A 14,714-nucleotide genomic window follows, 5' to 3' on the forward strand; every position below is an offset into this window, starting at 1 on the left:
CATCGTTAATTAGAAGAGAACGATTTTTTGTTTTAGGACGACCTCTCTGCGGCAAACGATTTTGGCCGCTTTTGCGATCGTTTTAGGTCGCACATAAGTGTCACATGCTGTGATATTGTTAATGACACCGGATGTGTGTCACTAACGACGTGACTCCGACGATAAATCATTAACGATATCGTAGCGTGTAAAGCCCGCTTAAGAGCATACATTTTACAGGTGAGAAAGAGAGGTCCCCACTGACCATAAGAGCTTACACTCTACAGGATAGATAGAACCCTGCTGATCATAAGAGCTTACACTCTATAGAAGAGAGAGGACCCCGTTGACCATAAGAGCATACACTCTACAGAAGATAGAAACTCCAACTGATAATAAGAGCTTACACTCTACAGGATAGAGAGAGAGGACCCTGCTGACCATAAGAGCTTATGTGACATCCCAGTGGTCACGGGAGCCATAGTGGTATTGCTCTCTTCACCGGGGGCAATACTATGCTTGGAAGCAGTGGGGAGAACTTCATGTTGGGTAAGTTTGCACACAACACTTCCTAACTCAGGCCAGAAGGGGGAGCTCAAGACCTGGTTTAAGGAGAGCTCCCCTGAGGCATTTTGGTCTGGGGAGGGGCTAGCACACACACATAAGGACAGACCGAAAGTGAAACCAGCAGAACAGTACAGGAGAGCAGTGCACACGGTCGCTGATGAGAGCTTAGTGATTGAGCACTCTCAGGGCCTAGCGCAGGAGCAGGGCACCGGGGCCTCAGACTGGTTGGAAGCTTACACCCCACTAGTGAAGCCTGCAGAGCAGGCAATTTTACGTCCCCTGGACCAGAGAAAGCCCAAAGGTGCAACAGCACAATAGAGCCTGGGACCACAGCTGAACAGTCGGTGCCCATCACAGATTCACGCTGCCAGAAAGGACAAACAATGACACATAGGAAGAGGGTCACTGGAGGGATCCAAGCCGCAGAGACCCATACACTGAAGCACAATAAGGAGGGCCTCCATCCACCCAGCAAGTCAAATTCCTAATGGCTAACAGGCTGACCGGACCACCATCAACTTCTAGAACAGACTCCTGGGCCTGTATAACACCTGCAAGTAAAAGGTAAAGGAAACTACAGCCCTGTGTTGTCCAGCTATTGCCGGCATCCTCAGTCTTACACCCCGACATTAAAAAACCATATACAACTACTACCCCCAATATCCCTGGGGCCTAGCTCTACCTGTGGAGAGATGAAATACCCGAGCTGCGTTACCATCCGCCCGGAGGAGAGCGACATCCCGCAGCGGTGGCTCCCCTCATAGCTGCATACTACAGGTGGAGTCACGAGACAACTACCCCCACCACCTCCCCTTCCTTCACATCTCCCTTTCGTGGACACCTCGGGTCCACGAAGCCGGGACAGGCCGTCGTGAAAACCCCTAAAGACACCCTTCTTCACCGGCCCCGTGACAAGTAAAAGAAACCCCGGCCCCGTGAGGTGCCTCACTTACACTCTACAGGAGAGAGGTCCCCACTGACCATAAGAGCTTAAACTTACAGGAGGGAAAGAGAACACTCCTGACTATAAGAGCGTATACGTGAAGCCCCACAGGTGTTGTGTCGGTGCATTACCTTCAGGGACTCCACGTGGATGGAACAGTCTGGTCACAGGTAGGGAACCTTCTCTTTAGGATTTTCATGACGCCACTCTCGGTATTGCGGTCAGGGTGACCGCCACTGCAGGTTAAGGGGTGACTGGGGCTGATGGTGGGTGCAGTCAGTTGTAGTGGCCTCCCAAGAGTGAGGCAAGCCCCAGGGCCCTGTGTAAGTGTGTGGCACCACAAGTCGCAGAATGACTCAGGCACAGTCCAAACAGTCTTTCAGGGTTTTTACTCACAGTTGATGGCAGGTGAGTAACCCGGGCGTAGCTGGGATGAACCAGGCTGGAACCAGGAATCCTTCTGGCTGGCTGATGAGGGTGACTACCAACTCGCCTTCCTTAGCCCTTTATGTTTTTGTGGTGACCCCGACTTGAAGTCCCTATGGGAGTCACCCAAGGAAGTTGCTGCTGCCTGTTCTCCCCTCGTTTCGGCCCGTTTGCTTGTAGCCTGGACCAGGTCACTCCGGCTGCTTGCCTCCTGTGAACTATGGGGCCTCTCTTTGCTACGTGGCTGCGGACTCTGTGGTGTTGTCTTGGAGGTCTGAAGTGCCCCCTCAGGCAGGTTTGGCAGAAGAAAGGTGAATCTATCTCTGCACTGGGACCTGCTACCCTTGCGGGCCTGGTACCTCCCTGGCAGTCCCCTTACTCTGCCACCCCTTTGCTCTCTCTAGCCTTGAGTGAATTTCAGGTGGCACTACCAGGTGACCGATCTCCCCTGTCGTTCGTCACTGCGCGGACGCTGTTAGACTGCAACAGCTCCAGGGTCTGTTCCTCACATCTGTTCTCCCTGAGCTGCACACTAAACTGGCTCACTGCTCCTCCTCTCCTGTTCTTGCCTACGCCATCTAGCAACCAGGCTCTCTACCACACCCCTTGAGTGGACATGGAGGTTACGCCCCCTCCTGGAATCTCTCAGGAGTCCCTTCAAAGGTCAATGTGTGAGACCTGATTACTATGCGCCTGTGTAGTCACACCTTGGTCAGCCTTCTGGATTACCTGTATTGTACTGCCCCCAGCATGGGTGCAGTACTCAGTGGTGCCTGACCAGGTCAAGGGCGCCACATTCCCCCATCGTTATCACCAGCACGTCTTCGGGCTGCAAGACAACATTTTAAAATGCATAAAACAGTAAAACATTGTAAAACATTTTAAAACCACCAGGTACCATACATCACCACCCTTCACCCACAAGTCCGTTAACCCACCCAAAACCCTCTCAGGAGGCAGGTCACCGGTCCTTTTAGAAGCCAGGTCTGGGCCATCTGTTTCCAAAGTCCTTTCCTCCAATCTTCCTCTCCCGTCGAGCCGCGCCTTCAGCCACTTCTGGCAGGATGTAGAGGTGGCTTTCGTGGTCTGGTGGTTTCAGGGTATACCTGGCCTGGTGGAGCCACAACTTCAGCCTCTTCTTTCAGGATATAGAGGTGGCCTCCACAGTTGGTGCTGACCAGGTACCCTCTTTGTGGTGGAGAGCCAGGCCCCATAAACAGGCATGCTCCCTGGTCACAGGCGAGCCAGGCCTCTAAACAGGCTGGCTCTGGTGGTGGTACCATTCAAGGTAACTATACACACTGCGAGAGGTTGTGGCTATAGCCAGTTCATAGCCTATGGTCCATTTTTCAAGAGCAAAAAGGGGTTTCTCACATTAGTCTATGCGGGCACATTTCTTGAACATTAACGTTGAAAACTTTTCAAACTGCTGTACTTTTCTTTACTTCCTTACATGGATTCCTCCTCACCAGGGCTTTGGCCTGTAGGGTTGTGGCACCTGTCATTCTCCACATTTCTGTCGTCATCATCAGTAGTAGTTTCGTCAATGGGTTCTCTGTCTTTGTCTTCTTCTTCTGTTTCTGTTTCTTTTTCTTGTTCTATGCTTTCCTTTGACTTTTTCTCTTGCGCTGTTGTTGTTATCACGGTAGATTTTGGGGTAGGCTGAGTAGAAACCGCTGGACTACAGTATGGATTTTTGGGACATGGTGTTACATCTAATGCATACCATCCACGTTCTCCTTGATGCTTAGTGAATTCCACCAGATCTCCCATCTGCAAGTTTCTTCCTGGATGTCCTCTTGGCAAGTGGGCTCTCACATCTCTCCGGCTGACAAAGATTCCTTCTCTGACACCAGGTGCGACTATGAGTATCCACTCTTCAAGCTGAACTCCTCTACAACTCCACGGCAAAGAGGGCCTTTGACCTGGGATTTAGCTCTCCTTAAAGATTGCTTCTCCTCCAAGTCTCTGGCTGTTACTTCATACCGGTCTGGGTTCTTCATACCAGTCTGACTGATGCTGTCTGGTGGTTGATCTTGCGTGGGCGCGGTGCTAGGCTCTGGTTGTGGGGCTCCTCTGCACCGCAGGCTCCCAGGTGACATCCATACTTGACATGGTGATGGCTAGAGGTTCCTCTTCTGAGGGTGTCAGGCTCTCCTCATCCCAGCGGGAGTATGGCAGCATCTCTGGCTCTGGGCCTCTCTTCCCCTTTAGTGCTCTTGAGCACTCCTCTCGTTGTAGCGCTGGGGATGGGTCCTCATCAGCAGGCCAAGGCGGTGGGCTTTTTATAGTGGAAGTTACTGGAGCCTTCTTGTGGGAATGTGGAGGGAGCAGATACCGGTCCACCATCTCCTTTGGGAAATGAGCCTCCAGATCAGCCTTAAGCCTCAGGTATTCGGGGTCCTCACCCGGTAGGGCCGGGAGGTCCAATTCCTTGGACTGGGGAGCGGTGTCTGCTTTGGCCTTACAGGCCGGGGTAGATGACCTTGCAGCCTTGTCTTGGTGGGCCGAGCCTGGCATGGGGGCGGCCTGGTCTTGGCGGGCCGAGCCTGGCATGGCGGTGGCCTGGTCTTGGCGGGCCGGGCCTAGCATGGTGGCGGCCTGGGTCAGCATCACTCCTGCGGCGTGGATGAGCGTCGCTGCTGCGGCGGGATCTTGGCTGGCTGAGCAGGGCATCGCTGTGGCGGCCTGAGCTAGACGGGCCGGGCTGGGCGTCGCTGCTGCGGCGTAGTCTTGGCGGGCCGGGCCTAGCATGGCGGCGGCCTGGGCTTGGCGGGCCGCACCTGGCGTGGCTGCGGCCTGGGTCGGCATTGCTGCACCGGGCGTCTCTCCGGGGACCGCGGGCATGGCAGCAGAGGTTGGGGCACTCGCGCAGGCAGGGGCATCAGCTGACTCACCCCTCGGCGGCATCTCCGGTGTCCGGGCAGTCGCTGCTCTGCGCGTCGCTTGCCTCTCCTTCCACTTCTTGTGGGCTCAGGCGACTCCAGCCATCTCTCTGAGCTCTGCGCATCCTTCCCGGATCTGCTGCATCACCTTCGCCTCCAGCCTCTCACACCACTGGTCCAGCTCCCAGTCCCACCAGGCAGCGGAGCCCAGCTCTGGATCGCTGCGTGTGAATGCCATCCTCTCTGCACGATCTTCTCTCAGCAGCAGGCTTGTGACTTCTTCTTGCAGTTTTTCCTTTAGTAGCTGACTTTCGCTTTCTCCTTCTTCTTCCACCAGCCTTGTACTTCGCCTCCAGGTAAGGTCAGAGCCAGGGGCGTAACTAGAGTTTGATGGGCCCCAGTGCAAAGTTCAGATCTGGGCCCCCCCTCCACATACACCGACACTTGGGGTACGGGATAATGACACTGACACTCGGGGTACAGGATAATGATGCTGACACTTGGCTCTTACCCACAGCACCCAGGTTTCCCATGATCTGAATTCCCTCTATCAGCACCCAGCTTTCCTATGTTCTGATATCCATCTTGTCCTCGGCACACTGCTTCCCCATGCTCTGCTATACATCTTTCCTTCAGCACCCAGCTTTCCCATATCAGAGCATGGGAAAGCTGGGTGCTGAGAAATGATGTATAGCAGAGCATGGGAAATCTGGGTGCTGAGAGAAGATGTATAGCAGAGCATGGGAAAGCTGGGTGCTGAGAGATGTACAGCAGAGCATGGGAAAGCTGGGTGCTGAGGGAAAGAGCCTTTTTCCCTCAGCACAAAACGTTCCCATCCCCTATCTTTGTCCCCCTTTGTATATAGATCTCCAAATACAATAATGGCCCCTACATAGCCTTCCAAATAGTATAAAGGGTCCCACATAACCCTTCATATATTAGAATACACTTCCATAGTCCTCCATGTATTATAATGCACCCCCATAATCCTCCATGTATAAAGTAGCCCTCCAATTATTATAATGAATTTCTCATAGTTCTCCATATATTATAATTCACCCCATAGTTCTCCATATATTATACTGCACCACATAGTCCCCAATGTTTTATAATGCACCCCCATAGTCCATGTATAAGGTAGCCTCCATATATAATAATGCAGCCAGCCTCTCCAGGCCTCCATGTATAATAATGCAGCCAGCCTCTCCAGGCCTCTATATATAATGCAGCCTCCTCAGACCTCCATGTATAAAGCAGCCTCTTCAGGCTTCCATGTATAATAATGCAGCTTCCCCAGAACTGCCTTCCCAAGCCTCTGGCCGCCGTTTACTCACTAATTTGTATTAAAAAAAAAAACAACAAGTCTTCACCTTCTCTCTTCCTTCCACCGCTGCTGTCCTCACCGCTCTCCTCGATCCCCAGCCGCTGCTCTGTCCTCACCACTTTCCTCTTCCACCACTGCTCGTCCTCCCCGCTGCTTGTTCTCCCAGTGCTGCGGTGCGGTCGGCGTCCTCCCGTCCTGCACTCTGTGAATTCAGCACAGCAGTCGCGCGGGAGTGACGTCACCGCACAGGGGGAGAATGGTGATGCATAGCGCGGCACTGGCCACGCTATGCTTCATCATTACTGTGCGCGGTGACGGGGGAGACGCTGCAGCCACTGACACCAGGCAGGGGGCCCCGATGCCGCCGATGACACCAGGCTTGGGGGCCCGGTGTTGGCGGCGGCAGCGGGTCAAATAGCGGCCGCGTGGTCTGCGGCAAATCAGCGCAGCTCCTCTTACTCTGACAGGAGCTGGCTGCTGATCTGCCTGGCGGCCGCCGGGCCCCTAACCTCCCGGGCCCGGTCATGATCGCGACCGCGGTAGTTACGCCACTGGTCAGAGCTACTTCCATCACACCCAGGTCAGTACACGGCAGGGGATCTCTTTCTGTAACTAGCCACACCTCTTCGTGGGCGGTAACTTCTTCTAGCGCGGGCTCCTGTTGTTCTTTGGCGCGCTTTTCATGGTGGAAATACGGGGGTATGTTTTCAGTGAGTAAAAGAACTTAAACTGCACCCTCTGTGTCGTCCCATCACTGCCGGCGCTCGCTACCTCGCACCTCTCTGACATAGGTGACTACTACCAACATCATCCTCCCTGGGGCCTGAGCTTTGCCTCTGGAGAGCTGTACCATCTGAGCTGCGTTATCATCCGCCCCAAAGAAGAAGTCTCGCAGCAGCGGCTAATATTTGCCGCACACCACAGGTGGCGTCATGAACAACTACTCCCAAAATCCCCATTCCCCTGCTTTATTGACACTGCCAGGGTCACGGAACCGGGCCAGGCCGCTGTGACAACCCAAACCAACACCGGCTCAGTGACGAGTAACCCCTGACCCCGTGGGCGCGTCATATCACTATCCTACTCTTTCTACCATTTAACTTCCATTTGTAACCCCCTAGTGCTTATTATGGCTATTTTACAGCCCAGTAAATGGTCAAGTTCGGGGTTAAGTTCGGCTGCTGTATCCAAAGTTTTTTTAGTCCATGCTCTTTTGGTAAATTTAACTTACCTTGTTATCTGTGAATCTTTAACATTTGCTGGTAAGAGAAGCAACACAGAATTTATCTGTTGTGCCTTTGCATTGCCTGAAAATGTATTGGATGTAGCATCATCATCTTCAAAATTTTGGCTGCAGCTAACAAGAAAACAGACTGTATTACCTTTGCACTGTAATTTCTCTAGATCATACACAAGACATTCCATTTAAACAATAGGGTTAGAATCTATGCATGTTAATAAGCATCTGTCAGAAGGATAAATCCTCCTAAGCTATGCATATTGGTATGCAGGTCATAAAAAGTTGAATAAAATGACACCTTGATGTCTACAATTTGATGTCTTATGCCAGAGAAATGCACGTTTTTCTTAATATGTAAATGAGCCTTTAAGAGCTATGGACCAGGCACAGAATCTGCCTCTAGAGCTTATTTTAAATGTGAGGGGCATTAACAGGTAGATTAGGAAATCAGGCTGTCAGTCATTACATGTCTCATACTGGTAACACCTGCTTTCATTTAAAATAAGCCCTGGAGTCAGGTTCTCCGGTGAGATCTATGTTCTAGGCAAAAAGCCTGGAACAGCTCATTTACATATTAAGAAAAACGTGGACTTTGCTGGTAAAGACAAGTAAATGCAGATATTAAGGTATCATTTAATTCAATTTCCTATGACCTACATGACAATATACAGTAGATGTCTCAGAAGGGTTCATCCTACTCACAGATTTCATTTAATGCATTTATATTACATTTCTCCACAATGACAGCACAAAACTGCAATTCTGGTAAAAACTAAAACAATTCTGGGTATATTTTTGCATACTGCCTTCCTACAGCACCTATTTGTGCAAAAGATTGGATTTGAAAAAAGGAATTTTAATATATAATATTAAGCTGTACAAAAACATACAAAATTTTAGAAAAACAAGTGTTTACATGGGTTTTTATGTTCGTTGGCATAGCAGTAAAATAAAAATGTTACCAATTGAAAAGCAATAAAATCAAAACTGAATGTAATAAAGTGAATCAGGCATGGTAACAAGTATAAGTACACTTTCAGATGACTTCAGAACATAGGAAATAATATCATTTATGGCCTTTACATCTTATAACCTTCATTTTACTAGTGGAAGAGTGGAAGAAGCTAGACAATGCAACTGTATATATTCAGCGATCCCCTCCCCTAATTTAAACATATGGTATTGGAGCAAATGATCAATTCAGAAAATACAATATTTCCCTCTGAGATTTATTAAACTGTGAAAACTCACACTGGAATTATTCATTATTATTTAATGAAAAAAGCATTTTTATATAAATTTGTAAGGGTCATAGAACTTACACACATCGAACAGTTGATGAATCCAAGCTATACAAGTTTATTTCTCCATGTAGACTTCCAGTTACAATAAGAACATTATCCTCCATCTTCAATGCATCCAAACATATGATCCTTCTTTGATGAAATTTAGTCTGAAAATATTATGACATAACATGGTTTACTTGTGTTTTTGTGTTTTAAAGTATTTAAAGGGAATTTGTCAGTAAAATCAAGCCCCAAATCAGCATATATGAGTATGCAGGCCTTTGAAAGGTAAATCTATTGACAAGTTTATATCTTCCATCTGTTGCTGCATTTTCAAGAAATCAGCATTTTAATTCAATTTTTAATTGAGACATTAAGTCCTCTGGGTGGGCTAGAGCACTTCCCGAGCAACTACCTCCTCAGGTTGTTTCTCCACCCAGTGCAAACCTTTTTAGTTTGATAGAAAGCTCACTATCTGTAATCTGAAATCAGATAATGCCTCAGGGAGGGTTGAAGACCTGCTTTTTCAGGGAAGTTGATCATCTGTTTTTCTTCCTTTGTTATCCTATGCCATTGTCTAATACCATCTGTGACAAGGGCTATTGGCACATATACCTAGGATAACAGTTTATTGGGTGCTAGCAATTTCTCTACTGATTGCAAATAATCCTGTCAGGATTGTATCAGGATTATGGTGGTTTGGTGTGACATATTATTGTGTGACATATTAATGTATACCACATGAGCAAAACCGTGCAGGACCTTGTGATTTTTATACCATCCTGCATTCATTGGTTGTATTTTATATCTTTTGGGTCAGGTATTGTAGGTATATACTAAGGGGTATTACTCTAACCCCATTAATTTGAAATAGTAAAAGTACACATAACTTTCTATATCTCATGATATTGATACTAAGGGGTATTAATCTAACCCCATTAATTTGATTTTTATACCATCCTGCATTCATTGGTTGTATTTCATATCTTATGGGTCAGGTATTGTAAGTATATATTAAGGGGTATTAATCTAACCGCATTAATTTGAAATTGTAAAAGTATACATACCTTTATATATCTCGTGATACTAATACCAAGGGTTCTTAATTTAACCCCATTAATTTGAAACAGTTTAAATATACATACCTTTCTATATCTTGTGATACCCTAATTATTTTGGGATGCTCCCCCCCTTCCCCTTTTTGGTTATCTTCCCTATTTAGGGTGAGGGAAAGGGATAGTCGACGTGGAACGCTGGCACCCATAACCTTAAGGTGTCATACCGTCCGTTGATAGGTAGGGACATTTTTTCTATCTAGGGTCACCAGGGCCCCCCCGCCCCGTCCCTTTATTCTATTTCATTATCCATTCCTATTAGGATTTACCTGACCCCTCTGTCATTTGTTTTTGTATTGTTCTTGTGTTTATTTGGGAATATTTTAAGATTATTCTAATAAAATTTGTATTTTAATAAAGGTGTGAGGTCACCGGGCTAGTAAAATAAAAGAAAAAGTTTTAAAAAATTTTAAAAAAATTAAAAAACCTAAAAGTTCAAATCACCAACCATTTACGACATTGAAAATTAAAGGTTAAAAAAACACATATTTGGTATCACCGCATTCAGAAACACCCGATCTATCAAAATATAAAATCAATTAATCTTAATTAATTTTGCGCAAAATGCAATAACAGGCGATCAAAAAGTAGCATCTGCGCAAAAATGGTACCATTAAAACCATTAGCTCGAGGCACAAAAAATAAGTCATAACTGAGCCTAAAGCCCGCTTTGCACGCTTCAATATATCTCACAATCCGTCGTTGGGGTCAAGTTGTAAGTGACGCACATCCGGCATCGTTTGTGAGGTATCTGCGTGTGACACCTACGTGCGATCAGGATTGAACGCAAAACCGTTGATCGCAAACACATCGTATCTTTGTCTAGAATTGAACGTTTTGTTGCATGAACCTAGTCAATTGAAACGTGTGACATCCCTCATACGATTTTGGTGTCTGATGCTAAGTGCGCAGGTGTGCGCTCTGCACCGCAGCTTAAAAAAGGTCCGCTTCAGAGCGCAGCTGAAAAGCTGCGTTCTGAAGCGCCTCACAATGTCTGTCATTCACTAATCTCTGTCAGTCGGTCACTATCTCTGTCCCTCTCTCTGTCCATGTCAGTCTATCCCTCTTACCCCCTCTCTCATACTCACCGATTCCCGATCACCGGCGCGGCGCTGCACGGCATTCACACTGCTCCGGTGGCTTTTACTAATTTGAAAAAGCCGGCTGCTCATTAAACAATCTCGTATTCCCTGCTTTCCCCGCCCACCAGTGCCTATGATTAGTTGCAGTGAGACACGCCCCCACGCTGAGTGACAGGTGTCTCACTGCACCCAATCACAGCAGCCGGTGGGCGTGTCTATACTGTGCAGTGAAATAAATAATTAAATAATTTAAAAAAACGGCGTGCAGCCCCCCCCCAATTTTAAAACCAGCCAGATAAAGCCATACGGCTGAAGGCTGGTATTCTCAGGATGGGGAGCTTCACGTTATGGGGAGCCCCCCAGCCTAACAATATCAGCCAGCAGCCGCCCAGAATTGCCGCATACATTAGATGCGACAGTTCTGGGACTGTACCCGGCTCTTCCCGATTTGCCCTGGTGCGTGGGCAAATCGGGGTAATAAGGAGTTATTGGCAGCCCATAGCTGCCAATAACTCCTAGATTAATCATGTCAGGCATCTCCCCGAGATACCTTCCATGATTAATCTGTAAGTGACAGTAAATAAACACACACACACAAAAAAATCCTTTATTAGAAATAAAAAACACAAACATATACCCTCGTTCACCACTTTAATAAGCCCGAAAAAGCCCTCCATGTCCGGCGAAATCCAGGATGGTCCAGCGTCGCTTCCAGCTCTGCTGCATGAAGGTGACCGGAGCTGCAGAATACACCGCCGCTCCTGTCAGCTCCACGCAGCTAATGAAGGGAATAGCGCGATCAGCTGAGCTATCACTGAGGTTACCCACTGTCACTGGATCCAGCGGTGGCCGCGGGTAACCTCAGTGACAGCTCAGCTGATCACGCGGCTGTCTTCAGTTGCTGCGTGGAGCTGACAGGAGCGGCTGTGTCTTCTGCAGCTCCGGTCACCTTCATGCAGCAGAGCTGGAAGCGACGCTGGACCATCCTGGATTACGCCGGACACATCAGTTTTAACATATTGTGAACATGATGAATAAAATATCTCAAAAACAATTGTGTGATCACAGTTTTTTGCAATTTTTTGCCACACTTGGAATTGTTTTTGCCATTTTCCATTACACTATATGGTAAAACCCATAATTTCATTTAACAGTATAACTTGTCCTGCACAAAATAAGCCCTTATATGGCAAGATTGATGGAAAAATAAAAAGTTACAGTTCTCGGAAGAAGGGGAGTAAAAAAAAAACTAAACGGAAAAATGGAAAATTGCCCAGGGGTGAAGGGGTTAAGTTTAACCCAACCCACCCAATTCACCTAGAGCTGCACATATTCCCTTCCAATTCCTTTACCACACTCCATTTCCCTTAGGTCTACCTTTTTATGTTTGGGAAATATTATATTTGACTCAATGGTTTGCATTTGTTTCATCTCATCATAGACTGGACACGGTAACCTTGTAGAAATTGGATCTGACAATTCCTATGTCTTTTGGGGCTTTTCTATTGTTAAGACGCACTCGGTCACTTATGAATTTTATTTTTTAAAAGTACAATATTTTATTAAAGAAAAAAGAAAGAAAAAATGCTAGGAAGCTATGAAAACATCAAGATTTCTGTAACAGAGTTGGAGAGATAAATTGCATGGGTAACATTAGGAATTTCATCTAGTTGTTAGTACAGTACCTTTAAAGGGATTGTCCACATTGGGGACCTTTTTTTCTTACTTAACTGTATACATCTGGGCTAAAAAGTTGGGTTTCATTAAAAATTTGGCACCATTTGTCTTCTATAGCCTCTTCTATTGTTGGCTGCCGAATTAGTTAAAAGGATCCTGTCAGGTGCAATATGCACCCAGAACCACGAGCAGTTCTAGGTGCATATTGCTAATCCCTGCGTAACTGTCCCTGTATTCACTAGCATAGATAAAGAGATCTTTAGAAAAAGTATTTCTAAAGATATTTTATCGTATGCTAATGAGCAAGAGGACTAGTCCCAAGGGCGTTGCATCCCGTGCTAGTCGGCCCCATTAGCATGTTAGTACGCCCCTGTGGGACCCTGTCGGCGGGCGTACTAACATGTTAATAAATGCACAGGGTCAGAGGAGATCTCCTCTCTCCGCTGCCATCCCCGCCCGAAGCTGGATTTCGGCTCATTGCGCATGACCCCAGAGTTCCGGTCATGCGCACTATGAAGCCGGGGGTACATGTCCCGGCTTCAAACTGAAGTAGTGTGCATGACCAAAACTCTGGGGTCATGCGCATTGAGCCGAAATCCAGCATCGGGTGGCAATGGCAGCGGAGAGATGAGTGAGATCTCCTCTGATGCTGCACATTTATTAGTATGTTAGCACACCCACATGGGCCCACAGGGGCGTACTAACATGCTAATGAAGCCAACTAGCAAGGGAAGCAACGCCCTTGGGACTAGTCCCTTTGCTCATTAGCATACGATAAAAGATCTTTAGGGTACCGTCTCACTAAACAACGTACCAGCGATTCCAACTATGATATGACCTGGTAAGGATCGCTGGTGCGTCGCTAAATGGTTGCTGGTGAGCTGTCAATCAGGCAGATCTCACCAGCGACCAGTGACCAGCCACCAGCCAGCAGCGACTCGTAGAAACGATGCTGCGCTTGGAAACCAAGGTAAATATCGGGTAACTAAGCAAAATGCTTTGCTTGGTTACCCGATATTTACCCTGGTTACTAGCACACACCGCTTAGCGCTGGCTCCCTGCACTCGTATCCAGGGTACACATCGGGTTACTAAGCAAAGCGCTTCGCTTAGTTACCTGATATGTACTCTGGCTACATGTGCAGGGAGCCAGCACTGGCAGCCTGAGAGCAGCATAATCGGGTAACCAAGCAAAGCGCTTTACTTAGTTACCCGATGTGTACCTTGGTTACTAGCGTCCACAGCTTCCAGACGCCGGCTCCCTGCTTCCTGCACGTTCAGATCGTTGCTCTCTCGCTGTCAAACACAGCAATGTGTGCTTCACAGCGGGAGAGCAATGAGCAAAAAATGAACCAGAGCAGTGTGTAATGATCAACGATTTCACAGCAGGGGCGAAGTCGCTGCTAAGTGTCACACACAGCGAGATCGCTGATGAGGTCACTGCTGCGTCACAAAAAACGTGACTCAGCAGCAATCTCGCTAGTAATCTCGCTATGTGAGTATAGTGTACACAGGGACGAGGCAGGGATTAGCAATATGCACCCAGGACTGCTCGTAGTTCTGGGTGCATATTGCACCTGACAGGTTCCCTTTAACTGACAATACATCAATGAACTCTTTCTGATGGTCCAGTGGGAGACTTTGTAAGATTTGTATCTATTGTTCTTTTAGATCCTCGCATCTATGTAATTACAACTAACTACATCAAAGTTGAATGTGCATGAAATAAAAAGTCCTTTAAAAGAAAAGCAGTGCAACATTTTTAATAAAACTACATTGAAAAAAATGGGGGGTTTTAACCCTAAATAGATACCAAATAGATGCATTTAAAGACCTGTCATTCATTCAAAAGTGTCCAGTTTTTTATCTTATTTTATTCCCATTGCTCCCATAAGTAATCTGTTTTTTTCTGTTTTTAAACTCTGCGATATATTCCAGCGATATGGGCATTTTTAATTTAGTTGTCATTTTTATGACATGGGGGACGGGGGTGTTGCTCAAGGAGGAATGCAGTATAACAGTCTAAAGACACGCATCCATTAGTAAGACCATACAGATTAGCGCTAAATAAAAAAAAACATATCACTGGTTTAGCAGATTTAAGGAAAAAAAAAACAATATTCAGAAGCAGAGAGAAAAAAATAAGACCAAAAACTGGCCACTTTTGACATGGTGAATAGTGATGAGTGAG

General features: G+C 47.1%; 1 protein-coding gene across 1 annotated transcript in view; it reads right to left on the reverse strand.

Moving 5' to 3' along the window:
• WDR64 (WD repeat domain 64) overlaps positions 1-14,714 on the reverse strand; it is a 202,158-nt gene that overhangs the window by 71,023 nt on the left and 116,421 nt on the right. The window contains exons 16-17 of the mRNA XM_075350352.1: positions 8,687-8,817; positions 7,356-7,481 (exon numbers count right to left, since the gene is read on the reverse strand). Of these exons, the coding sequence (XP_075206467.1) occupies positions 7,356-7,481; positions 8,687-8,817 (257 nt within the window). The remainder of the gene's footprint in view (positions 1-7,355; positions 7,482-8,686; positions 8,818-14,714) is intronic.

The sequence above is a fragment of the Anomaloglossus baeobatrachus genome, chromosome 1 (assembly GCF_048569485.1).
Source record: "Anomaloglossus baeobatrachus isolate aAnoBae1 chromosome 1, aAnoBae1.hap1, whole genome shotgun sequence".
Taxonomy (NCBI): Eukaryota; Metazoa; Chordata; class Amphibia; order Anura; family Aromobatidae; genus Anomaloglossus; species Anomaloglossus baeobatrachus.